This window comes from Syngnathus scovelli, chromosome 17 (assembly GCF_024217435.2).
Source record: "Syngnathus scovelli strain Florida chromosome 17, RoL_Ssco_1.2, whole genome shotgun sequence".
NCBI classification, from domain to species: domain Eukaryota; kingdom Metazoa; phylum Chordata; class Actinopteri; order Syngnathiformes; family Syngnathidae; genus Syngnathus; species Syngnathus scovelli.
The window spans coordinates 11,144,900-11,171,224 of record NC_090863.1 but is presented as its reverse complement, the minus strand read 5'-3'; the positions used below and the strand labels follow the sequence as shown (position 1 = coordinate 11,171,224).

The 26,325-nt window shown below is 39.6% G+C and overlaps 4 protein-coding genes across 5 annotated transcripts; all 4 read right to left on the bottom strand.

Moving 5' to 3' along the window:
- Positions 1-803: 803 nt before the first annotated feature.
- On the bottom strand, positions 804-9,701 carry LOC125985503 (xenotropic and polytropic retrovirus receptor 1 homolog). The gene is made up of 16 exons (XM_049748414.1): positions 9,324-9,701; positions 8,456-8,507; positions 8,216-8,317; positions 7,892-8,115; positions 7,195-7,344; positions 6,983-7,066; positions 6,708-6,789; positions 6,395-6,484; positions 6,161-6,258; positions 5,915-6,094; positions 5,655-5,820; positions 5,346-5,540; positions 4,745-4,911; positions 4,505-4,644; positions 4,140-4,361; positions 804-3,750 (listed from the first exon to the last, which is right to left on the bottom strand). The coding sequence occupies exons 1-16, from the start codon at positions 9,390-9,392 to the stop codon at positions 3,696-3,698; spliced, it is 2,076 nt and encodes a 691-aa protein (XP_049604371.1). The 5' UTR covers positions 9,393-9,701; the 3' UTR covers positions 804-3,695.
- A 130-nt stretch (positions 9,702-9,831) lies between these two features.
- Positions 9,832-17,719, bottom strand: LOC125985502 (phospholipid phosphatase-related protein type 4). Of its 2 annotated transcripts, none has more exons than XM_049748411.2 (11): positions 17,091-17,719; positions 15,917-16,102; positions 15,532-15,661; positions 14,885-15,077; positions 14,618-14,675; positions 14,246-14,419; positions 14,026-14,161; positions 13,694-13,919; positions 13,031-13,631; positions 12,774-12,921; positions 9,832-12,713 (listed from the first exon to the last, which is right to left on the bottom strand). In XM_049748411.2, exons 1-11 carry the CDS (start codon positions 17,169-17,171, stop codon positions 11,959-11,961), a joined length of 2,688 nt encoding a protein of 895 aa, XP_049604368.1. In that variant the 5' UTR covers positions 17,172-17,719; the 3' UTR covers positions 9,832-11,958. The 2 variants fall into 2 exon arrangements, with proteins under 2 accessions (XP_049604368.1, XP_049604370.1); XM_049748413.2 differs by having other exon boundaries at positions 13,694-13,916.
- Positions 17,720-17,866: 147 nt separating this feature from the next.
- Positions 17,867-20,234, bottom strand: tyw3 (tRNA-yW synthesizing protein 3 homolog (S. cerevisiae)). Its single transcript, XM_049748421.1, has 6 exons — positions 19,732-20,234; positions 19,341-19,421; positions 19,133-19,231; positions 18,830-18,901; positions 18,337-18,470; positions 17,867-18,246 (listed from the first exon to the last, which is right to left on the bottom strand). Exons 1-6 carry the CDS (start codon positions 19,897-19,899, stop codon positions 18,138-18,140), a joined length of 663 nt encoding a protein of 220 aa, XP_049604378.1. The 5' UTR covers positions 19,900-20,234; the 3' UTR covers positions 17,867-18,137.
- A 1,878-nt stretch (positions 20,235-22,112) lies between these two features.
- Positions 22,113-26,207, bottom strand: rnf2 (ring finger protein 2). The gene is made up of 9 exons (XM_049748416.1): positions 26,087-26,207; positions 25,230-25,325; positions 24,909-25,069; positions 24,554-24,636; positions 24,024-24,156; positions 23,769-23,868; positions 23,277-23,449; positions 22,669-22,858; positions 22,113-22,504 (listed from the first exon to the last, which is right to left on the bottom strand). Exons 2-9 carry the CDS (start codon positions 25,314-25,316, stop codon positions 22,403-22,405), a joined length of 1,029 nt encoding a protein of 342 aa, XP_049604373.1. The 5' UTR covers positions 25,317-25,325; positions 26,087-26,207; the 3' UTR covers positions 22,113-22,402.
- Between the last annotated feature and the right edge of the window lie 118 nt (positions 26,208-26,325).

Sequence of the window (26,325 nt, the reverse complement as noted above, 5' to 3'; positions counted from 1 at the left end):
CTGAGATTCGAACCTGGGTCGCCGGGATGGAAGCCCAGAGCACTAACCACTACCCTATGGAAGCCTTGCTCTCAGTACATGGAACATGTATGGTTTTATGGAGCAGCTCCAGATGTCATCAACGTACACGAACACCTAGCAAAGTACAATTTAAAATGACACTTTCGAAGTACCCAAAGTTAAACTTACAAAAGAAAACCCATAACAAATAAAACTTACACAAGAAGAGCCCTAACGTGGCACTTGACAGCTGTCAGTGTCAAATGCAAAATGTAAACAAGGACCATGTGAAAATTAGGTCAATGCAATCTCCGGTTAGAATATGTTATTTTGTAGGTATTAACAAGTAGAATAGTTTTAAATTAGTCATAATTATTTAGGCAGATAATTATGGGATATTTTGGTACACTACACGAGGTAAAAAAAATAATAAAATAAGAAAGTGTAGCGAACGATTTGGTGAACGATTCTTTTGAACAAATATTTTGAGTGAACCGATTCTAAAGATTCAGCTCACTTGAGAACTGGAATGCACATCACTAGTACAAAACAGTGCAAGCAATTGTCGACCGCCGGTCGAAACAGCCGACTGGTTAGTGAGTCGGGCTCTTGCTCGGCAAGACCTTTGTTCGAACGCAGGTGCGAGGAAATGCTTTTGTTGTGCAATTAACCCTTTATTTATTCTCTTTTTTTTTTAACCTCGTGTAGTGTACCTACACATATTGTCATATAAAGCAGTTAACCAAATGTCTGATTTTAATGTTTTAATTGGCGAATATAAAAACAAGGAATAAGACGCCAGACAAGTTTTAACATAAATGTTTATTAAAAATAATAATATTAAAAGCAAATTTCAAACCAGCAATCTAATGTGAAATTGCAGTAGATATATTGGATAACAATATTTAGGCGTATACACGTTATTTAAAAACGACTACAAGTGTTGTACTACGATACAAGTGTTTACCAGCTCAGTGGCCTAAGAGGAGAGTGTCCGCCCTGAGATTGGGAGGTTGTGGGTTCAAACCCCTGCCGAGTCATACCAGTGACTATAACAATGGTACCCATTTCTTCCCTGCTTGGCACTCAGTGTAAGGGGTTGAAATGGGGCCCCCCCTGCTGCTCACGATATTTGGGACTTTTCATTGAATCAGGTGTGTTTAACGAGGGAAACTTGGAAAACATGGAGGAATGCGGCCCTCGAGGACTGGACTTGGACTGTATTAGGTACACTAGGTACAAAATGGTGGTGTACCTAATGTAGTGTCCGTGTGATGTCACAGATCAACCAGCCAATCAGGAGGTGGGGGTGAGGGCGGGTGTGGCACTTTTCACTTTCAGTTCAGCTTTGGCCATGATTTTTCCCTAATGAAGTGGCCTGTTATTAGGTACACCTGAAAATGGCGGCGTGCCTGAAGGAGTGTCCGTGTGATGTCACAGATCAAACAGCCAATCAGAAAGTGGGGGTGAGGGCGGGTGTGGCACTTAAACCAGGGGTATTGACCTCCAGTCCTTGAGGGGCCACGTTCCAACATGTTTTCCAAGTTACCCTCGTTAAGTGCAGGTACGTGAAAAGTTTTAGCTCCTTTTGAACGTGAAAGTGGCTAAAACTTTTTACGCACCTGCACTTAACAAGGGTCACTTGGAAAACATGTTGGAACGCGGCCCCGAGGACTAGAGCTTGACACCTGTGAACTGTGACCATGATATTTCCCTAATAAAGCGGCCTGTTATTAGGTACACTTGAAAATGGCGGTGTACCTAATGGAGTGTCCGTGTGATTCCCTCGTTAAGTGCAGGTGCGTGAAAAGTTTTAGCTCCTTTTGAACGTGACAGTGGCTAAAACTTTTCACGCACCTGCACTTAACGAGGGTCACTTGGAAAACATATTGGAACGCGGCCCGGAGGACTAGAGCTTGACACCGGTGACACACAGAGGTCACGTTTTGGCAAGACAAACGCTTTTATTTTTTTTTTAATGAACACAGAGAGCTCATGTTTTGTCAAGACACATTTTATTTTCTTAATGAACACAGAGAGGTCATGTTTTGTCAAGACACAAGTTTTGTCACCAACTAAACATCAGTGAATTAAGGTGTGATGCTATGAAATTTAATATCTGACTTCCATAACTTGGAAGACTTTTGGTTTGGCAATGATCCATAAAATGTATTGATGACGCAATTACGAATAGCAAAGAAAACAGTCTTACATGCCTCCCAGTGTTCATCAAAAATGTTTTGTTGTCTTCCATGCTTCCTCTTTCATTCTATTGCAGACATACTCAATGATATTAATGTCCGGTGACTGAACTGGCCAGTCACAGAGCACATTGATCATCTTCGCCTTGAGAAACTTTGAGATGGATGTATGCGATGGAGCACTTTCCTGCTCAAAATTTGACCTCTTTCATGGTTTGGAATGTAAGTGGTAGCTAATACTTCTTACACAACCCCATACCCACCAAAAGAAACTATTTTCTGGGGAGGCCCCCAACAATATTTGCAATAGCTGTGAGGTAATTCAACCAAATTTTGAATTCAGAGCACACATTTCTAAATACATTTGCCCTTGTGACAGAATAAGCATGTAACATACATTCAACTAATACACATATATACCTAGGCTTATCTATATATTTCATGTCACTGGATGTTTAGAAAACTAAGAAGCTCACAGTCCTGGAACTATATTCATAACATTTCTCCCCAAAATTTCTATACACCTTAATTTAATTTGTCCATTTTCTACACATAACCACAGGTATTGTATTTTTCTGACTACAAGGCACACTTAAAATGCTTTAATATTCTCTAAAAATCACCAGTATGCCTTTTAATCACATGGATGGATGTTGAATTGAAGTTGAACAAAGTTTGACTTATTTGCTATACAGGTTTGTTTCCCATAATGTGCAGTAGTGGGACTTATAAACAAACCAGTGTGCCCTATGTCTGGAAATTTCCCAAAATAGACCTGTTCATAGAAACCGCATCTTATAATCCAGTGCACCTTACGTTCCCAAAAATACAGTACATATTATTATTTGTTACGTGTGTTTATATAATATTCCATTTAAGTTCATCCATAATAAATGTGTGACAGTGAACAAAAAATGAATAAAATCGTCCTCAAATGTGGTGCGTCTAAAAACCAGGTTGAACCAAAGAAAGATGATAACTCTACAAGGTGCTTTTCGGGTGTCTTAGGAGGAGTTGCGTTGAAGTCCGTCTCAAGCTAAATGGTGGCGGAGCATCTAGTAAATGGAGAACAGATACCTCATGATAATATAGTCTTCTTAGGTTCCAAAAACCAGGATTGTTCATGCCAAGCTAGAGGAGTCGAGGAGAGGAATGTTAAGGAGTTTAAGACATCTGGGGTTTGTCCATGACATGGATAGTCGGGGTCCACATACTAGTAAGGTGAGGTAAGAATCTTGAAGGTTATAAGGGAAGGTAAATTACACATTAAAGTATTCAGTGACAGTTTTTCTCGCACTCTCAGTTCTGTTGACTCTGTTTTGAAATAGTGCCGAACCTGTACAATGCTCATACAATGAGAGATTTTTTTACAAGCATGAGAGTCTTGAACTCAAGTGAGTTCAACGCCCAACTTGCCGGGTAATTCCTTGGTTAGGAGGATGTATTTCCTCCTTTGAATAAATTCTGGACCCAGGCAAGGGGCGTGGCCTGATGTCAGGAGTCATCATCTGTATCTTCTATCAAAACCTTGGTATCACGGGTCTTGGATCTGGAGGGGGAGGAAAAAAAAACAGAAATTGGTAGGCTATAAATTGTACAGTTAAGCTACAGACCTCTGAGTAAATATATATATTTGCATATAATTAACAAATTACAAATTTAGGATGCACTTCACTTAGACTTGGAACTACATGACATTACAAGTCATCAAGTTTATAGTTTGAAATCTGCACGTTAACACAATTTGCCTATGTAGGATGAAAAGCAAGCAAGCAAGTAAAAACAGAAAAGCTTCTTTTTTTTTCCCATTCATGCCAACCAGGCAACCCTGTCTGCGTCACTGTTTGAGATGAAATGACACACTGAGTAAATATGCCTCAAGAGAACTTTGCAAGTTGATAATGTATTCTGCTGTCGTGTGGGTGTCGGAAGACCTACTGTGAAGAAAGTCTTGGTCGACGTAGACTCATACTATAGCTCCGTTTCCAACTCTTTTTGCCTTGTCGGTTCCTGACTCCATCCTCCTGATCCATCATCTGCTCCAGCAGGGTCTGGTCATCAGCATTGAGTGGAGCCACGCTAATGTCTCTGACAGCTCTGAACTCACCACAGTTATTCAGATGTTCATTCTCCAGTCTGAAGAAATTCCACACAAAACGTCTGGAAGAGAGAAATCCAGTATTAATTCAATTTGGTGATCCTGGCCAATTGTTAAACGCAAAAAAATAAATAAAACTACAGGTATGAAGGCACACTAAAAATAGTTTCATAAACATACCACAGCATGGATGCTTGCTACATACCTAAAGACCTCCATCGGGGCCAGTACAGTTGCCACTATATCAGAGATGCCATGAACACTGGCGATTGTGCTGAGGGAGATGGTTAAAATCCACGAAAATCTCAACAGTACATCCTCTACTATGGCACTGTAGTAATAGGCCTACAGAAAGACACACAGACCAAAAATACATGAGCAAAATGCATCTACAAACTGCAGTTAGGTACTCAATGTCCAAAGAGAGAAGGAAGAATATACGTACCTTATGTGGGTAGACGATCTCCTCCCTCAGAAAGGTATTTTCTCCAGCATTGCGGTCAAACAGGCCCCAGTCCATCTTCAGATCCCAAATTAGTGTGTAGCATGAGCTGACCACCAAACACGTTACATATAAGTAGAAGAAAATCTTGGCATCATCATATGATTGAGCTGAGGAAACATAACAAAAATAGTCAGTTCGAGTGGCAAAAAGCACACATGCATGTTTTTGTTAAATGCATAGAACCTCGCCCCGGTATCTCAGGAATTTCAAGAGTGCTGCATTCTATTGACAGACTTTTTACAGTCAGCTAAAAATGTTTTGCCTCATTTTGCCTGAGGAAAATAAGATGTCTAATAATTATGCATACTGTGATATAGGGAATTGATATGCTGTGGGCCCACCATCCCTCATTACACAAATACACATGAGCCTTTTGTTTGTTATGGGAAAAAGTATCTCATTGAAAAAGGTGAAAAGACAAGTGATACATTATTTTTTTTGCTTGAATGTAATTTACCTTACCATAATAGAATCGAGAAAAAAGAATGTCCTACTGTTGACTGTCCGCATAAATCTGTGTGAAACTGTTTCTTAAGTGTACCTTTATGTGTGCTGTAGAGAGCAGCAAAAGTTACAACAAAGAAGGAAGTGGAGTATTTCCCAGCATTAACCAGGTGAGGGAAGGCCCTTTTCGTGTCCCGGTAACGACGAAGACACTGGATGAATCTGAACCAAGCAGGAAGACAGTGAACCACTGCACGGACGCCATAGGAGTAGGTATTACACACATCGTTACCTGAACATGACGACATTTGAATCCTGTTACAATAACATTTGATTGCTTACAAACAAAATGATTTGATTCATGTAAATGTTCATTATTTCATTGCAATTGAGAGCGCAGTCTCACCTTCACTGCTGATGAGTCCGTCGTGTTTTTTCCAGTCAAGTTCAAAACTGTAAAAACAGACCATGTACTCCATGTCTAACAAAACAACTCCCAAAGAGTTCAACTGGTCAGCCAACCAGAAGTCAGCAAAGCCAACACGATGGAATGGTGCGGTCATTACTCGAAACTGTGGAAGAAAAGATGGATGTTTCCATTTGAGTTCAACCTGGATATGTGTGTGTTCCTTTACATTCAGATTATGTGCAGTAAGTGATGTTTACCAGAAGTTTGAGAAGCCAGAAGCGTGACTTGTAGTAGCAGGTCTTGATTGGGTTGATAAGGAAGACAATAAAAAAGCCATAAAGAGCCAAAGGATGGGCCTGCATTGGCAATGGAATGCTGTCACTAAATAGACATGACAGCAGGCTGACGCACCACAACACCCCCAGAAAACCTGCAATCTGAAGACAAGACCAAGTCAGCCAATGTTATTGGGGAATTGGTCATGCATGTGTGCTTGTTCAAACCTCAAACAGATGTTGATGCGATAGGTTATTTCTGGGATTGAGTTCAAATATAAGCACATGGTTTACTCCTGCTTGCCTCCATCCATAGGTGTTAATACCTAGAACAGAATTAAGAAAAAAGAAAATACCTGTGAGAAGACTCAAGGGTATATTTATTGATGGCTGTCGCCTGAGTAACAGATGCCCAAGGATGCTGATGTGATTGTGCGACATTTGTCACATTTGTGTATTTACCTAAGAGGAAGAGGAATTCTATTAAAAGGAAGCCTCCTCTGTAGATTCTAATCATTGGCCAAACGTCAGCGATGGGAAACATGACAGCTCCTGAAAACAGATTTAAAGTTATAGACAAAAACGAAAAGTCAAACCAATTTCTACAGCTTAATTGAACATGCGATGTGTCGAGATTTCCCCCAAAAATTAAATTGTGTTATAAATCGATAGGATCATTGATTCTAAAAAGATTGCTTTGTGAGAGCCCCTAGTATCTTCTTTAGACATTACACTACAACAAATATGCAGTCGTTTCAAATTGGGTGTGTAATACCTGTAATAATGACAGTAACCATTAAGACGAGGAAAACTCCACAATATAGTCCAACTCTAAATGTGGTCCAAGCGGGAGCTGGCTGTAAGAAGACAGAAAGAACAAGAAGAACGCACAAAACTGATCAAAACAAAAATAATGAATTATCGACATTAGTCTTCATGTATGTCTGAGCCCACTTGTTTTTGTAAATAAAAAAAACAACAAATAATGCAATCATCAGACTTTTTTTTATTAAAGCTTTGTGTGTGTGAGTGTGTGTGTGTGTGTCTCACCTGCGCAGCTCCCAAGGGAGGTACCCTCAATCTCTTCATGGCCCTCTGCCTGTCACCACCTTCCAACTCTATTGTGACCAATGCCTGAAAGACAGCAACAATGTATCACAAACGGACACGTGGTCTGGCGACAATTGTCACGAGTCCGCTGGAATATCCTCACAATCATTCTTTTTTTTCAAATTCCTTGCGATTATATGAAATGTGTTTACCTCAGTCTCAGATATGAGCTGTGTGATTTTCTTGCAAGTGTAGAACGGAGCCACCTCAACGTGGGACACTCTCCAATTAGCCCCCCGAGATGTATCCAAAATCTTATCATGCTTCTTCAGGATCTTTCTGAAGCCTGTGAAATTCAGGTTCTGCAGACAGGCATAGAGTGAGAGAGAGAACCCATGGTTAATGGACTTTTAGGTCATGTCATCACAGAAACATTTAAATAGGCCATGGGGAAAAATAACAGTGATGTTTGAAAACAAATTAAAAAAACTCCACAATGCCTGCCTATACAATTATGAAATCAGCTGACTTTTTTATGTTCCTATTTATCCATCCATTCATCTTCCCCTGACCTCAACCCTATTGAAAACCTTTGGAGTATCATCAAAGGAAAGGTCTATGATGACGGGAGGGAGGGAGCTCACATCCAAGCAATAGTTCTTGGAGGCTATTCTGTCCTCATGCAACCCAATTGAAAGAGATACCGTCCAAAAACTGACCAATTAAATGTAACTTCACCTATAATTAAGTTTTGATTTGAATAGTGTTTGATTTCAAGTTGGACATAGGTAATTGGTACGAGGCGTGCTCGTCTTCCTGCAATAGTTTTCCAACAAACCATTGAAAATTAGAATATAAAAATAATAATAATAAACCAAATATTTTAGTGAGCCATTTGTGTTTCTACACCTGGTAGTTCTGCAACAGGATCAAACTGAGGTAGAACTCTGAGAAGGCCAGCTGAAGGTCTTTTATATTTCTGTGTTTGCATCTCTCTTGCTGCGATAGGGTAAACACGGTTTTCCTCCTTCGCAGATCCCGCCCGTTGGTTGCAGTCTCTCTCTGGGCATCCAATGATGATTGCAATTCATTTTGTAGGGTGGCGAATCTCCGCTGAGCCTCAGCCAGCTTTTCTAGAAGACAAAGGAAAATAAAAGAGAGGCATAACATTTTATGGGATGAACAATAACATACATCTCTCTCTCGCAGTCTCTCTACATTTAATTTTCTTACCTGAATAAAACGTGTTAATCTTGGCCAGCTCTTTTTCACATGACTGGAAGAACTTCTCTTCAAACTTGGCATAATACCTTTTAACGGTGTCCTCATCCGTAACTACAGAAAGAGAAATTAAATACTTGTCAAAGGTCATTTACGGTGAGCCATTGCATACTTGTTGTGATTATACAACACAGAGAGACAAAAAGAGGGAGTGAGACAGACACAGGGAGACATATTACAGAACGAAAATACCTTCAATGGACGGGGCCTGATCCTGAGCAGCATATAACATCTCTTTGAAAGCCTGAAGATACAGAAACAAAACATTATAATACAGTAATACAGTACACGAGAGATGCGTTCCAGAACCACCCTGTCTTGTTCTCGGCCTGTTGGTCGGCTGACACACACTCAGAGGCATGCCCCGAGCGATCAGCGTGTATTTAAACGCGGTTCTCCCGTCACTTATAAACCCACGAAGTAGCCCATTTGCGAAAGGTGAAGCACAAAATGGCGAGGGATCACTGTATGGACCTGAAGACATTGACAAACTTATTTTTTATCACAATGGAAGCGCCACCTACTGGTTACAGGATATAAATATTATTATTATTATTCTTGGAGCAGGTTAACCAGATCAATTTTATATTTACTCACAAATAACAATTTTGAGGGGAACATTTTAGATGATTGTCCAAAATTGTTAGACCCATTAAAATAACAGATGAATGTTCAAAAACAGTGGGGCTGATGAAAAATTTTACGACCAAAAATCCTTCGCTTCCCCACAGTGGTGTAGCGTACGAAAAGGTAAACAGTTTGGTTACTGCTGTAGATTGAAGCAGTTCGTATCACACAACACAGCCAAATAACATGGACAACAACATGCATAGTCAGCATGTTTTGACGAACTGAATCCACGACAAAGAGTAATTGCACTGGTGTGTGCTGACAGACAATAAAAACATTAGAAAATAACAATTCAGATGTACTGTATTTCTCGTTTCAAATTGATTCCGTACAACCGACAGAAAATGTGCATTACATTTACATTATTATTTACAACACAAATGCATACGGTGCATCACGAACTTGAAGTTAGCATGTATTTCAGACATACCTCATACTGAATGTATTGTTTCCTCCATTCTGGGGTGATGTGAGCTGAAAGATGCTCTGTGAATTTCATTTTATATGTTGACCCCCGACAGGTCGCTGTAAGATAATCGACTGACTGACTGAATAAAAAGCCACTAGGATAAACGAATCATGGCTAACGAACCTCGTCTATTCTTGACACTAATCCCCAATTATGATTTCATTGTAGCATAGCTATCGAGTCCAAATGTTGCCATTGTTCGTAAAGAGTGACAGTGGTGCGTAGTTTTAAGAAAATATGTTAATATTCAATCTAGCGCCAAAATGTCGCACGAGACAGGGAGTTTAATGGTCGCATTATCTGCAACGGCCTCTTTCGTGGCAGCCGCTTCTTCGTTTTCTTCTTCTTTTTTTATTAGTTTTTTTCTAATGGTGGTTGGCTACCAGCTTTTTTGAAGCATTACCGCCACCATCTGGACTGGAGTGTGGTTCAAAAGTCCCCTTCCCCTCTCAATTGAATATAGGTTGGAAAGGGTTTTGTAAACAATTTTATTCATTTTTTTTATTGATGTTTTACATGGCCCAACTTCATTCGAAGCGGGGTTCGTCGTAATTTCCAAAAGCTATCGATTTTTAAATGATATTTTCACAGACAAAATACAAAATAGGTCTTTTACTCTAAATAAGGCAAGGTAAACATGAATTGTAAAATACCCATTTATCTATCCAACAACAAATACTGTATGCATTACTTGTGTGTGCACATCTTGCAAAATTTATATACACTATGATATTTAATATTTGATGATATGGTAATCATAGTAAAAGCTATTGCAAGTGTATCTATAGATATGTATGCACAAAGGTTATTCAGGCAACACTTAAAATGATCATAAATCTGAATAATTTGAAGTAAAACTCATTTGTATTGTTTAAAAATGAAGCATCATTTTAGCCATGCCATACCCTCAAAACATTCAAGCACATTGTCAGCTCCTCACGTATGTATGCTTTTCAACACTTGCTCATTTGTCTTACAGCTTGAGTACAAAAACATAAAAAATAAATACATTTCAAAGCTCTTTGTCATCTACACAAATTGTCTTGTATACATAGAAAGTTTTACATTTCTAGTTCACAACTGCACCACAAAATGAAGCTGTTGTTCGTAATCAAATTCTACAATAAAAATACATGACCGCATAGCCACATCACATTTTTGATAATTAAAAAACAAATCATTTAAAGTGGGAATATGTTTTTTTATGAAACACCCTACAGGCTTAATATGTTTGCTGATACACTTATAAGCAACAGAAAATTACAGTATTTCACCCACGCCATTTAGAGTTACAAGTCAAAAATTAGTGGGCAAAAAAATGACATTTCATTAGTATGAAATAACAGCAACATAACCAGCAGCAACTACAAGATATTAATATTTGTAAAGTATTTTAAAAGTTTTAAGAAATATGTTTTTGCAGTGTTGAGGCCACGTCAAAGAAGTGCAAAATGTTCCTCCAATGATGGCACTTATTTTGAAGCTCTAGACATAAAAGTGATGACTCCGAAAAAAGACTCAGGAGTCATTTTACCACACACCGCTAAAAGTAGCATCAAAAGGCGAGTAAACAAGTTGAACAAGCTTATTGTTATATTTATGGTATCACTCACGGTTTTGAAAAAAGCATTTGGGAAGAAGACTGCTTGTTTTTGTGAATCGATGGCATCGTAAAACTGTCAAAGACGTGAGTAGCAGCCAGCACAGTACCTTGTATACAATTTTATTATACAATTTTATTGACAGCGTGATACATTATTAGTTTGCAGTGTGCAGTGTATTTTTATTTATTAAAAATTCTACAAAGTATATCAATCATTTTTTTGAAGCTATATAAATATACACTTTATTATATAGTTTAATAGTATTATTAAAAACATTTTAGTATTCTACATGTCTTGTATTTTACATTATATAGCTTTATTATTACAAACTTCCTCTGGACTGCTATTGTACAGCTGTGTTTGTTTTTGTTTGTTTGAGTTGAAAATTACAAACACAGCAGAATGTAAATTCATAAAATAAAAACTGATTGTTAGGGAGTAAATTCATTTGACTGGTGATAGAATTCTATTTTACTGTTCCACAGTTTCTTGAGATTGTTACAATATAAAAGAATATGACTTGCTAAAACAGGATATACATATGTAGTTTGTTGTATTTAGAATGTTTGTTTAAAAAAAATGACTACTATTTTATTCAAATCTTTTACCCACTTATTCTACATCGGTCTACACAATTTGTACAATAATGAAGCAATAGTTTGGAGGATGAGATTATTGTCTTCTGTTTCTTCTGCTTCATCAGTGACCCACTAGGAAGGCGACAGGGGTGAATCAAATCAGTTGGTGAGATTATAATAATATAGAAATAGTAATAGCAGTGAAATTTTAAATGTTCAGCAGTTTCAGCAGTCCAAATTTTGTGTTTGCTTTTACCATATGTCCAGTCAGCCGAGACATGATGTTGAAAGTCAAATGCTCATATCACAAGGGAAGTAAAAGGATTTTTAAAACGATAATTTATAAATAGATAAAATGGCTGAAGGGTACAGCCCAGTCAGGTTGTCAAATGGCCAAAATATACAGTGTGTACATTAAGCTTCCTTAAAGGCCAAGCCTAGATTTGGAGGTGGGGAGTGAATCATAAGGGGACGGGGTAAAGTAGGTGGCGGGCGTGGGCCTGGATGGCCAAACATTCCTTCCAGATGCCTGTTAGTATGAATGGTGTTATCTTGAAAACCTTCCAAATTTCCTTGAAAAAGATTGCCGCATTCATTTTTGAAGAGGTTGCTTTTATCACAGATGATGTGATCCGTCATAAGGCTTGAATCTTGGCTAAAATGAATATGCGTGCCACTTTTTCTCCTCAAGGTGGACTCTCGGCTAGAAGATGCAGCTGATTGGCTGTCTGAGCTGCACTCACTACTTGCAACTGTCCCTTCCACTGGGGTGACTCTGATGGTGGTGATAGATTGAGGGTGATGATGGAAAGGAGGAGCAAATACGGGACTGGGAGTGTGAAGATTGCTTGTGTTGGTATCCTGAAAAGCAGAATGTGGTTGATATACTATGTGTGGGTGAACTTCTTGAACTTTGCTTTCCAATCTGGTCCCTGTTCCACTCTGTTGCCCATCCAATGACCCAGCATCCTGCATGGAATCACAGTTTTCTGTATTTCTGTGCAAATCACTGATGTTAAAAGCCGGCTGTTGTAATGATTGACACATTTCTGATGGATTCCAACGCCAAGGGCCACTTCCATCATTGCTCAGAGGTTTCATCACAGGCTTATTTGACTTTGGATGGGCTTCAACACGGACTATACTGCCGGTTCGTTCCAAACCTTGGCCTTAAAAAGAAAGAAGAAATATCAGAGACTTTAAATAAAATTTGTCAATTTGGTCTGTACCTTCAATTGCACCAGTAGTGGAGGCTGGTGGTGATGGGTCCTGGTCCATCAGGGTTCTATACCGAATGGATCCAGTGCAGCTGACAGTGCTTCCACCGTCCTCTGATCGAGAGTTGCGCAAACCTTGCTGTTTTGAAAAAGAAATGACCTAGAATGACAGATAGGGTCGTTTATTGTGGGAAAGTCAATCTCCAGAATGTTAGAAGCAACACTCAATTAGATGGATTTAATTAGGAATAAATATAAAGATCAGTCACCTGCATGAGTCGAGGCTGACCACCTGCACTGAGAGGTCTGCAGGGGATAGTGGGCTTCTCCGAAACTCTCATCCATTTCTGTTTAGCAGACCCGACCACATCAAAATTGCTATCTTCCGATTCACTCTCCTGATCTTTGCTGGTAGAATTTTCCTCTTCAGGAATGTGAACGAGTTGAGAAGATCCAGGACGTGATTGAACAACCATTCTTGGTCCACCAGCAAAGCCACTTCCTCCATTCTGGGGCAGGGGATTTTTATTGGCTATGGAAACACAGCTTGCAGCTATTTTTATATATGAGGCTGGGATGTGGGCTCCAGCTTCTTGGGCAGTCGCTGAAGAAAAGTGGGTTCCACTCTGGACCTCTGTATCCAAACCTGCGCCAGATGATTCAGTGGGGTAGTGTCGCTGCACATCCTTTTGAGGAGATAAGGAAGTTGGTTTGATGCCATCCATGACCTGCAGAGACAGCTTCCTTTTGTCGTTTTTATTCTTCCACTGGCTGAGGAGTTGCTTGGACCGAGCAGAATCCATTGAGGTATGGACAGAGGCTTGACGCCGAGGAATGCGACATCCCTCCAATGATGAGCCACCATGAGACCTTGGGGAATAAACACAATAGCCTTATATATGTACAGTCTACAACCAAGATTTGGTGATTACCTTGGCAGAGTGCTGCTGTTGAAGCTTTTGTCACAATTGGTCATTGGACTTGGTGGAACGAGCATCTCCAAATTACCACTGGCAATCTTCACATTGGATTGAGAAGGCTCCCGGTAGGAAGAGCTTCGTTTGAGAAGTTGTTCACTTTGCTTAGGGGACAAGGTGTGGTAAGGGGTCCTGATGTTGACTGGTTCTGGTTGGCTGGCTGTCATCATGTGGTGGCCTACTAAATCACAAAGTAAAAAGACAAAATTATAGTGGATTAATTTGCTATGTCTTGAGGATTGGGGTGAACTGTGTTATATCGCGATATCAGCTAAATATTTTTATACCTTGGTGGTTGCTGGTGGCATCTGATTGGCAGACGCTATGGAAAGAAGAAGGGAGATGCTTCCTTAATGTGAAGAGAAGCGGTTGCTTTTTCAATTTATCTTCACTGGGCCGGAAAGTTCCCGCTGCAAAAATTCCCTGAATACAAAGTAACAAAGTCAATCTGATGACACGAGACTCTAATATTCAAATCAATAAAACAAAAAATGTTGACTGCATTACCAGGTAGGTAGCAACAGCTAGCCCAAGGATCCATCCACAGTAGACATCAGCAGGGTGGTTTCGGAACTGTATGACCCTTGTCAATCCGGCGAGGATGGCCAACATGATGAACGAAAACACCAAGAGAGGCTTCAGCAGCTTTGTGGAATCCGTCAGCACTGCATTCAAATACATCTGAAACACATTTATGCAATCCAATCACGCATCATATTGTGATATCCACAGGGTATTGCCTAGCATGCACGAATAAAAAAGCTACTTTGTTTTAAGCATCATCATCGTCATAATCGGCTTCGATGGACAACAGCAAGCAAGCGTCCGTGTGTGTGTGCAAGTTTGTGCGTGGGAGTGTGCGTGCATGCGTGGACTTACGGAGACATAGACAGCTGCAAAGCCAGCCAAAGAGGCATGTTGGGAGGGGAAAGACTTCCTTTAAAATAAGCAGAATTAATTATGTGGCTTTATCGTGCAAAAAGATCATAGTTATCAATCTCCTATGAGTTGAAAAAGGTTGACAGCTAAATTATTGTATGTGCAAATTTGTCAAAACAGAACTGCAATCATTAATTGACACACATATCCTGGTGCACACTTAACATGTGTAAATACTGTTCATTTAGGACAGAAAAGAATATTTACCTCCCAGCAACGATTAGAATGTCTTGTCCCGAGCAAATATCATCCAGGATAAAAGCTTCATCACAAGTTGATATATTAATGTGAGTTAAATTGGGTTTGCACACATCCAGCCAGTAAGGTGTGTGCTGTCCAGTGGAGAGCTGAAAAATGTGAGTTATCACAGCTGTCACACACAGGCCGAAGATATGGACACCTGGGAAAGAGCAGTAGAATTGTATTTAATTGAAAATTATGTATATTGGATGGATGGATGGATGGATGGATGGATGGATGGATGGATGGATGGATGGATGGATGGATGGATGGATGGATGGATGGATGGATGGATGGATGGATGGATGGATGGATGGATGGATGGATGGATGGATGGATGGATGGATGGATGGATGGATGGATGGATGGATGGATGGATGGATGGATGGATGGATGCATGGATGGATGCATGGATGGATGCATGGATGGATGCATGGATGGATGGATGCATGATCCTCTCCTTCACACTGCACATCTACTGAATTGAACCAAACCGCTTCAAATATGAAATATAGTCATCCCCACTTATCATTTGTCTGTATTCTATCATTCATTGTAGTAATTGTAAAAAAAAAAAAAAGGCATACAGTATACTGCTGTAGGCGTTTCCTCACCGATGAAGCGAACAATTCTGCGAATGTAGGAGTTGAAATTACATCCTGCGGCACTGATGTTTGCCTCCGTCTGCATAGTGGAGGACTTCCTCGATAGATAGCAGAATAGAATAGCCTCTCCTATAAGGATCTAAACAAAAAGAAGAACAGGTAAAATACTCATGCATATGCATTCATTGGACAAGACCATTTGTTATATTGCATCCAGGATATATTGATTACTTGTGACAGCTAATGTCCTATGACCCTGATCAAGGGTTGTGCGGTCAGCTATGTTGTATGGCTTCGAGACGGTGGCGTGAACAAAAAGACAGGAGGCAGAGCTGGACGTGGCAGAGAAGATGTTGCGATTCTCAAAATGCTGGTAACTGCAAATTCTACTCACCGTAGCAGTGGGAATGGCAAATGCCAAGCTGTAGAGTAAAGGCAGAGGACAAACTTCTTTTTGGGGTATGATGTAGGGTAAAGAAAGACTTTTGTCGTTACAGCTGTACCCAGAATGCACTGGCTGGAAAATATCTGTTACCTCCAGGAAATAGAGACTGATGACCGATAAGGCTAGAATAGGTAGCTGCAAAAAAGACAAACACATAAAATGCATTAAAGACTTTGGAGCGATTGCTGATTCATCATCTCAAGCCTCAGGTACGACATGCCCTTGACCCTCGACAGTTTGCATATCAGGAGAAGGTAGGAGTGGAGGATGCTATTGCCTACACGCTGCATCTCTCTCTCTCTTTCTCACCTGGACAAGGGCCAAGGTGCTGTGAGGATTACTTTCTTGGATTTCCAGGCTGCTGTCCATCATGGACAACCCTAGCTAGTTGTCTGTCTGTCTCATTTACAAGTAATGTACAAAGCATATAATAATTTGTTACCTCACAACATTCAAATAATGTTCAAGAATAAAGAAGTCAAATACAATCTTAGAGGGACCAAAGATTTTGACGAACGACATGCCTGTAACACTCTAGAAGAAAAATATATCTCTTGTAGTGGGATAGATTCATGGAACGGGCTGAAACAAGACGTTAAAGAAAATACTTCCATATATAAATTTAAAAAACGCTTGCTGCTTAAATATACTAAGACAGAGTATCAGTAAACAGTCTGACTGGACCAGGTACACCATATGCACTCTATATATCATAAAGCGGTAATCATGGACAATCAAACAATCCTTAAAAATGGCAGCTGCTTTATTTTGGTCTCATGAATGCTTGTTAATAATTGGTTAAACTGAAATGTTTGCCATCATTTATTGTAAATGCTAAATTAGAAAGGGGGTGGGCGAATATGCTTCAGCCAATTCCTTTTGAGCATGAATCTTGTTTAAAAAAAAATCAATTATGTATTTTGTGTATTATTACATTTGTTGCTCAATAAAAAATTATGATATGTAGTATACACACACATGTAGTATATATATATATATATACATGTTACATATACACAATAGCTAGACAGACAGACAGACATAGACAGATAGACAGATGGATAGATAGATAGATAGATAGATAGATAGATAGATAGATAGATAGATAGATAGATAAACTAACCTCAACAAAATAAAAACATGGCAGCAACGTTACGCTTTCCTTTGTCTCCCCTCCAAATTTCAGTCGTTTCAGGGTAGTCATTACGAGCCGCTGCTGTTCTTTCCCGTTGCCAAGAGACAAGGCGCCGTACTTAATAGCTATGTTATTTAAGGCAAAATTCGATCGTTTTCCAGCAAAATAATGTCTCTCGCCTGTCGAGATGATAACCTGATGCGGATGGTTGTCCTGCCTTTCGGCTTTGATTGACGTAAATGCGTGTATTCGGTGCTCTGCTAAGGTTCGTATGCCCAAATTCAAATATTATTATCGAGGAGTGCAGTTCCTCAAATCCACTGCTCAAATATGGAATTCTACTCCCCCGGCTCTGTTGCGCTGGTGGATCATAGTGACCAACTTGCGGCTCGCGAGCCACTTGCGCACGCACATGCACACACAGGCTGGCGCACGGGAAACAAGTACGCGCGCACACAACCACCCACGCGCGCACACAATTTACTCCCGTGAAGAGTACTAGATGCCCTCATCACAAATTCTTACTTTCTTCCAAGTTACCCACTTTAATGGTCAAGACAAGCAAAACAAAAAAATAAATCTCAGACAAGACAAAGTAAGAAAACAGAGAATGCACTTTTTGAGTGGTGACCAGCAATATATAAAAATAAATAATATATATAAACTATATAAATATAAAATATGCCATATTATAGCTACAAAGCTAATTTTTAAATTGTAGTCCCCAGGTAGGTCAATACAGAAGAAAATAGAACACACAAATATATACATACATATAAATACATTTATGTGCATATAATACATTTTTACATTTAATTTCTTTTGATTGATAAATCTAACTTTTTTTTTAACTGAGAAGCAAACATGACTTAAAAAGCCAGTAAGTTACTCACTCCATGGCTAATATCAGAACAGAAGCTACCTCTTTAACGCTCCTTGCATGAGTGTAAATTACAGCATCATCTGCATACATTTGAAAATTCACGTTATTGCATGTTTTGGGAAGATTGTTAAAAAAAAAAACAGATATAGATATCATAGTTCTTGCCTCTGCTCAGACACAACTGATTGATTTGTGTCTTCTTTGTTTTGTAGTTTTTGGGTGCTTTTTTTTATCACAGTTGTCTGGATGCTCTGGTAAAACCTAGAAAATATGAATTACAGGACTTGTGTCTACGTTTACAATCAAAACACAATTTTGGCGAGTAACTAATTTTAACCAAACCTTACTCACCTTTCAATTAGTCTTAAATTCGCTTCCATCTTTTGATTGGCTATCCCAATTAAGAAATCTATATACTCATGTGAAACCAAAAGATTGCCTTGGTGACTGAGCGGAACCTCCAAGCTATGGGTACAGCGGACTGCCTACAGATGGAAAATACAAGAAATTAAACGTGATACGAGAAATTGGTAAAAAAAAGATTAAGTAGGTTAAGGCAAGTCTGTCCATGACAACGTGACAGGGAGGAAACAAGTGGAGAACAATTTGTTTCGCTTGGAATTGCACTCCATTTCTCTTTACAAAAAACACATTTTTCATTCTAGTGGTAGCGCCACCAACTGGCTATGGGAAATAATTTTTTAATTCTTTAATGTTTTTCTCCCAGCAGGTTAACAAGATCTATTTCATTTTTGTGCCGACGAGTGCTTTCAAAATGTTAAAACACTAAGTCTAAACATGTATAGGGTAATACAAGGAATTTTATTCCGAAAGATTACGGTACCAAGATGATCTTCCCGGTCTTGCCCAAAGTGAGACCGGAGTTCCTGAAGCCAGACTGCACAGCTGCAGAAAGCTAAACAGAAGAGACGTTAATTGGAGAAAAAAAAATGGGAACGCATTTTTTCAACTCAAAACAAATCCCACAACGCAGGAGGGTTGGGAATCATGCCGTGCCTCCCTGCTTGGCACTCAGCATTAAGGGTTGGATTGGGGATGCTGTGAGGAGCTGCGCCCCACAGTCATTATTAGCAATGTATAGCTTCTACTATGAAAGCTCATCTGAGGACGACTTAACTAAACTCACCATCAACCGTGCATCCTCTTGTGTCCTACATTGAACATGGAGCACAAATGGCTCAAACTTCAGCACGGCACTTCCACAGGAGCGGGCCAGAGCAGACACCTGAAAAGCAATCGCATATTCAATAATCATGTAGTATTTACAAATATTACTCCATTCACATCATTGAGTTAATGAACAGGTTAATGACCTAGTGAAAAAAGATACTTACCACATCATCAAATTTGCACTTTGTATGTGAGACATACAGCCAGACAAGGTTCTTCTTCTGTACACCACAATTTTCAAGAGCCTAAAACACATTAACATCCAAAACAAGGGGAGAGGAGATACCATATTGTTGAACAGACAATTTGGAAGACATTGTATTTTCTTTTTGTAATGAAATGCCGCAAGCCTAATCACTGAGACCCCCAATGCCACACCTCCACCTGGAGAGAGTAGTTTTGGTAAAACTCGATTAAGAGGGGCACCGACATTAGAAATGCATAATTTGTTGTTTTTGCATTTAACTGTCGATAATCTGCAACGTGGCAATTATGTTATTGTCATTAGCTAAAACAACCGTATCCAGTAACGTATCAAATAAACATTTCACCTACCGTGTCAATTACAGTAATGCGTCCTGAGCATGAACTCGTGGTGAAATACTCCTCGCAGCTATTGAGCAAAGACACCAAGTGAACAATGTCTTCATCCACATTTCCCTTTTTACTAATGTCACATTTGTTGAGACACCGCTTCTTACACTCACTAAACGCTTTCTCCATTTTTGACGCCAGCTATGATAAAAGCTTTAAAACTGGTAAAAGCAGCGTCAACTTCCTCGTGTAATGGGGTTGGTAGCGTTGAGGTGTAATGGCACCACCTACTGGACTGGAGTATCATCAGTTCATAGGCAAGAGCAGAAGCGAAAGGCAATATTTTCTGTTGAGAACTCTATGATTAAACGTTAACCTTTGCGTTGTCTTGCGGGCCATAATTAGCTGTAGAAAAATACCATAAACTATTTTTTTCCAACTTGAAAATTTCCTGACTTTTTCTAAATGGATCCTATTATTAGAAAAGTAACACTGTACTTTGTTTTTATATTTATACTTTTGTACTTGGGTTAGGGTTAGGACACAGCTCATGTCACCAAACAGCAACTTTGTGGGGTCGGCAATACTGGTCAGGCCGTCCCGGACTGCTGCCCCGTCGAGCCTCTGAACCAGGACGCTCGCAGCACATAGTAAATAAACCTAACCGTGAACATATTTTGGAGGTCAGTTTTAATGTTACAAAATGGCACTTAAACATCAAATGAAAATGATCTTTTTGAGAAACACAATACAATTGACCTTAGAAAGTTTACAATAACATAACTGGACATTGAAGGAATAATGGACTATCTACACATGGCAGAATGCAATAACACGTAAAAAAAAGCCTATACACTTATTTTAAAGCAGTGGTTCTTAACCTGAGTTTGATCGAACCCTAGGGGTCCGGCGGGTCGGTCTCAGGGGTTCGGCAGAGTCTCCACTGCGGAGGTCCGAACACATTGTCCATCCATTTTCTGTACTGCTTTGTCCCCACGGGGATTGCGGGCGTGCTGGAGCCTAACCCAGCTGTCATCGGGCAGTAGGCAGGGGACACCCTGAACTGGTTGCCAGCAAATCGCAGGGCACAAAGAGACCAACAACCTTTCGGCTCTGTCACAATAATGCGACCAGCGCGGTGCAGTTGCACGGTGGGCGACACGTTACGGTTGCACGTTCGGCGGTGCGCTGCGGTTGCGCGATCGGACAAATATGCGCAAATGAAAAAAGGAATGGGAAAAATAGATTCGGAATTCGACCGATTCGCTTCTCGAACTGCCTTCTGGGACGGATTGTGGTCAAAAACCAAGGTTTGACTGTATTTTTGCTATTCTTGTTAAAATCACACTCACATGTGAACTGGAAATTACAATAACACAGTGAAAGCCAAATTGAGCAAATTGGCTATGTCAGAAGTCTGCGTCAAACAGGTAGCCCTTTGCCTTAATCAGTACCCAGGAATTAGCTCTCGGTTTAAGAAAGGTTGGTGACTCCTGTGCTAACCAGTGCGCCACCGAGCAACCCGAACAGATCTGTATGTCGTGTAAATTTGTGATGATGCAAAAGTCACACTGATTTCCTGGTATGTAATTAAAGAAAATTATTTTTACAAAAGACTGGTTCGGTGAATGTGCATATGAAACTGGTGGGGTTCGGTACCTCCAACAAGGTTATGAACCACTGTTTTAAAAGGTAATATACAAATATACACGACAATACTTGGGACCCCCCCCCCCCACACACACTTTTCACAGATGTTTAGGAATATAGTAGACTCGTGCATAGTAAAACTGATGCCTGCTGTAATGCCTTGAGAGTATTATATAAAAACAACCCAAAAGATTATTCCCAAAAAATCCCCATAAACTGCCAATGTGTTTTCCACAAAGACCAAAGGGGAAATTTGGGGTGGTAATGGTGTGGTGTGGGGGTACTGAAAAGTATTGAAAATCCCCAAATTGGTGTGGCGAGTATGCACGGGTCCACTGTATATTGGTCAATGTGTTGTGACCACTAATCAGTTGCTGCAAAGTTCCAGCTCAGCTCCGCTCAACCTTTCGGGCAATCAACTTTCAAATAGTACCATGGGGAACTGTAAAAAATAATAATGCTGCACTAAGCATATCTGTCGCAGCAAGATGCAAAAAAACCAACAATGGAGGAGCATCAGCGCCTTTTGTAATTACATACTTGGAGGCACGTCAGTCGTGTCGCCTCTACGAAACATATTTGTAAGTAATGTTTATTTCATGCTGAATAGATATAGTGGAAAAGGGCACTGGTGAGTCCTTCCCTTGAATTTACTGATGTACATTTTGACATACCAATGTTCGGACATTGTATGACCATACTCCAAAGACTACACCACCAAGAATCAATTCATATCAAATTAAATACATGGGTGAGTTGAGCTAAAATTTTAATTTAGATAAATATTTGTTAAAAATGTCATGTTGCCATTTCCAAGTGAATGATTGGTACAATTCCTAGTGGTCTATTGTCACTCTGTCACCTGCTGGCTGCTAACTTCTACGGGGCGAAGACACACATATTGAGAAGGTATAGTAACAAGTTTTAAAAACTATTTCGAAGAGTCATTTAGAAGGATTTGTCAATCTTTCCCATTTCACCTTCTTTACTTTGTGTACACAGGTCCTGGTACACAACTTGACTCACACTGCTTTTAAATAATTTACTTGTGTTCTTTAGTCGGGGCAAAGTATAGTTCCATTGGTTTGTTCACCTTCCAGTATTTTTCACTGACCAGCTCCAAAGAGAAAGAACCATTCAGAACCTATGGACAGAATTCAGAAATTCAGAATAAAATAACATGTTAGCTAAAAAAAAAAAAGGACTATACACAAGTACGTCGTTATACCATTATTCCATCCATCTTCTGTACCGCTTTCCCCCACGGGGGTCACGGGGTCGTTATACCATGTATCTAAAAGTACTCACTGTGAATTGGTTTCCAGCAGTAGGTATGTAGATAGTGTACTGCTTCTCTGAAGCTGCCTCCACATTAACAGGACTTGCCTCTGTATTTCTTCGAAGCTCCTCCAAAGCCAGACGGACAGCCAGGTATTTAGACAGGTGATCCACTGTTGCATTTCCAGATGTCTTTATGTAGCGAGGCACAAATTCCACACTACATTGGGACGCACAACAACACACGCACAACAACATAATTTATCGATTTCAGCAACACCTCAGGACTGAAAGAGAAGATATGCACATTTGAGCATAGTTCGCAACGTCTCATTTTTATGTGGTGGCGGTGTCACCTGATTCACTGCTATCTTGCTACATGTGAATTGTTGCACAAATAACACAAAATGCGCGATATCGCAGCCCATCTGCCAATTTTCTCAATCTGTGATTGAAAAAAAACAATGGTGCAAAAAAAAGCAAACTTTCACAATTACAAATGAAAAAAAAAAAAGACTACAGATTTCGCAGAAACGACAATGGGATGATTTTCTGTGGCGTCAAGAGTATTGATACTCCTTGAACTTTTCCCAAAATGAATCCTTTATTCTATATTACAAATATCAACTTTTATTTACCTGTTGTGACCATCATCCTTTTCCATGAGTGTGGGATGAGGCCTGAATACCAATTCAATTTCACTGGCACCGCTGTCAATCACAGAGTCACCTCCTCCATTCTCAGCAGCATTGTCCATGTCAAGTCCACTGTCATCACTTGTCTTGGTGCGTTTTATGCTCGGACCAGCCTCCTGGGGGATCGGTTCAAATTCATCGTTAGTATGGCGCAAAGGCAGATGGAGGAAGAGTGATCTTAGCCATACACTCCTGCAACTGATGTAAAAGGTCAACTTCCTTTTATTTTATGAATGGGCAGGTGATTTTCATGTTATGATACATGTTAACATTATTTATTGACTGTCACTAAAAAATACAATATATTTTAAATGAATGTGAAAGAATACAATTTAAAATATAATTACTTAATGTATATACTATAGGTCATCAAATCAGTGTCAGTTGAGTCTGTCAACTAGGTTGTCTGTAGCATTTTTAAGGTCCAGAACTTACCTGATTGCTGTGGACAGAGGCATTACTGCAGTGTGAAGAGTCACCATTATCTTCAGCTCCACTACCATTCTCCACCGTTTGTCTTTTACCACGTTGCAGTCTGACAATTTGAAAGAAAAGAAAAAAAGGAACCCCCTTCAAAGTATTTTAACATCAAATACAATATTGGCTCTCAAGAAATGGCAGACTTGACCATCTAGTCTAAAAACCACCTAGATAGCAGTCTACATAAATTCATGTAACAAGCTGCTTTACCTGGTCATAGCCTGTATCTTTAGTCCTTCCTCTATGCTGTGAGAAAGTGCTTGCTGGTTGTTATGTTTGCTGATGCGAGCCAACACTCTTTCTTGGTGTGCTTCATACTCATCCCGGCTGGGGTAAATTTTACCTGTTAGGATAAATGACAACAAATTATTATTATTTTTTTACCTCTGTTGGTAGAGGGAATCGTTCAATATGGTAAATAGTTGCCACATGTTTACCAATTGTTTTAATATTTTTATGGAGTTTTTAAACACTGTTAAACAGCATCACCAATTAACGCTGGCTTTTGTGTTTATTTAAAGACATCACAGTCGAGTGACATGTTTTTTGATACTGCCAAAGGAAATTTGCTTACATTTTGCCCAGTGCATTGTGGGATGCGAAACGTAAATGCTCTATCGTGCTTAAGAGTAATTTTTGGTGTACATTCTGTATGCAGTGTAAGGAATGTTTGAATAATACATTGGACAACATTGAATTTCACACAACCCCTGTTTTCTGCAGTTGATTTGGAAACTTACTTATCAGGGCATCAAAATTAGGGTCTGGACGCAGCGACCTCTTGGAAACCAATTTCTTGCGACATGTAGGACATTCTTTGTTGCTAAAATAAAAAAAAAAATCACAGGACAATTAAAGTAAATTGGATGCAGCAATTATAAGACTTTAAAAAAATAGTGCAATGGTTAATCAACAGTGAATTAATGATCAAATCATTGAATAAATGCTTTTCATAAAACCAAACAAGCATTCACGACACAAAGAGGTATATTCTTGGGATAGTAGGTGGCCCAACCAATATGATGAAAAATTTGTTTGTTAGTTTGTTTATTTTTTTTACCCCTACTTAATAACCAAAAGAATAAAAAAACTTACCCAGATCGCAAAGCTGTGATAATGCAATCAGCACAAAAACGGTGCAGGCATTCTTTGGTTGTCATTGTGTTCTTCAGCATATCCAGACAGATAGGACACATGAGCTCACTGTGCAATGACCTGGGTGACACAGCAATCTCCAACCCATCAGTAATTGCTTCCTGTGCCAAAATTTACAACAAAAAAAGTTAATTTCCAATAATACAATTAACAGGAAAAAAACAGGAATAATTGTGACCTTACATTGGACAATGGATTCTTTTACACAGCTCGGTTTTAGGATTAGAAATTATTCATGTAGTTAAAAAAAAAACATTTTACCTGTGGGGTTCTTTGTAATTCATAAAGGCTCAACTCCCAGGTTTTACTGAGGGGTTGGACACCATTGGTCTGAACGGCTTGAGTCATTGTCGTAAACTGAAACAAAATTGATAGATGTGGTTAGGAGTGTGACTGAAGGTGAATATTTTTCCTTAAACTTAACTGCATGACTTGGAACATAACCAACATCCTTAATATGCAACTGTATTTTACTAAAAAACCTGAACCGAACAATTATTTATCAAAGAGAGAGAGAGAGAGAGAGAGAGAGAGAGAGAGAGAGAGAGAGAGAGAGAGAGAGAGAGAGAGAGAATGTGTTTGTTGAAAACAAGACAATACTTGGATAGAAAACCTTAACAAAATAAAAACAATTGCATATTAACTCGCAATCGCAATGTTGGAGCCGCAATTTTATTATTTTCCGAAACAAATCAACCCAAATTTAGCCTCAGAAATAATCAAATTAAACGGCTAATGCTGCCGTCATCCTTCTATAGGTTACACTAATACCGTCTACGGTATTAGGCCAAATCTTCGCGATCCTAAAATTGGAGAGGATATCGACTATCAAGCAGCCCGACGCAGACAAACATTTACTCTTACATAGGCCCCTACAATGCCTTCAGACAAAACGTCTGGACCACTAACGTGCCGAAGGATTAGCTAGCTAGTCCGTTTGACACGGCAAACAACAACAGTACGAGTGTCCGTCCTATTAACCGATGTACCACTAGTATGGATTCCAAGCATTAATCTCAACGTTTTGACGGTTATAAATACCCGGACAAACACAAATAAGATGAATATCCGTTGAAAACACTCGTAGTTAGTCTACAATAAAACGTAGCCGTACTTACTCAAAATAAAGGTCGACCAAAGAGTGCGTTTGGGTAAATGCAATATGGCCGACTGGGGAGTACGAGAAGGGTTTCTTCTTCGCCTCCTTTTATTGTCTCGACTGGTGGTGAGGAAGCACTTGTGTGCGTTACCGCCACCTTCTGAAATTAGTGCGAACAGTGCTGATACGACATACAGTGATCCCTCGCTACTTCGCGTTTCATTTATCGCGGCTTCACTACATCGCGGATGTTTTTTT

What these genes read in the sequence shown, in the direction of transcription:
- LOC125985503 (XM_049748414.1), bottom strand. Translation starts at nt 9,392, where the DNA reads ATGAAATTCACAGAGCATCTTTCAGCTCACATCACCCCAGAATGGAGG. An exon ending in AACAATACATTCAGTATGAG is followed by an intron (nt 8,508 to 9,323) that starts GTATGTCTGAAA and finishes CTGTATCTTCAG; the next exon opens with GCTTTCAAAGAGATGTTATA. An exon ending in AGAATTCCTCTTCCTCTTAG is followed by an intron (nt 6,259 to 6,394) that starts GTAAATACACAA and finishes ATTCTGTTCTAG; the next exon opens with GTATTAACACCTATGGATGG.
- LOC125985502 (XM_049748411.2), bottom strand. Translation starts at nt 17,171, where the DNA reads ATGACTACCCTGAAACGACTGAAATTTGGAGGGGAGACAAAGGAAAGC. An exon ending in CATGTTTTTATTTTGTTGAG is followed by an intron (nt 16,103 to 17,090) that starts GTTAGTTTATCT and finishes TCTTTTTTGCAG; the next exon opens with CTACCTATTCTAGCCTTATC. An exon ending in TGCCACCAGCAACCACCAAG is followed by an intron (nt 13,920 to 14,025) that starts GTATAAAAATAT and finishes TTTGTGATTTAG; the next exon opens with TAGGCCACCACATGATGACA.
- tyw3 (XM_049748421.1), bottom strand. Translation starts at nt 19,899, where the DNA reads ATGGAGAAAGCGTTTAGTGAGTGTAAGAAGCGGTGTCTCAACAAATGT. An exon ending in AGTGCAAATTTGATGATGTG is followed by an intron (nt 19,232 to 19,340) that starts GTAAGTATCTTT and finishes ATTGCTTTTCAG; the next exon opens with GTGTCTGCTCTGGCCCGCTC. An exon ending in AATTTAAGACTAATTGAAAG is followed by an intron (nt 18,247 to 18,336) that starts GTGAGTAAGGTT and finishes CATATTTTCTAG; the next exon opens with GTTTTACCAGAGCATCCAGA.
- rnf2 (XM_049748416.1), bottom strand. Translation starts at nt 25,316, where the DNA reads ATGACTCAAGCCGTTCAGACCAATGGTGTCCAACCCCTCAGTAAAACC. An exon ending in TAATTTTGATGCCCTGATAA is followed by an intron (nt 24,157 to 24,553) that starts GTAAGTTTCCAA and finishes TTATCCTAACAG; the next exon opens with GTAAAATTTACCCCAGCCGG. An exon ending in AAGATACAGGCTATGACCAG is followed by an intron (nt 23,869 to 24,023) that starts GTAAAGCAGCTT and finishes TCAAATTGTCAG; the next exon opens with ACTGCAACGTGGTAAAAGAC.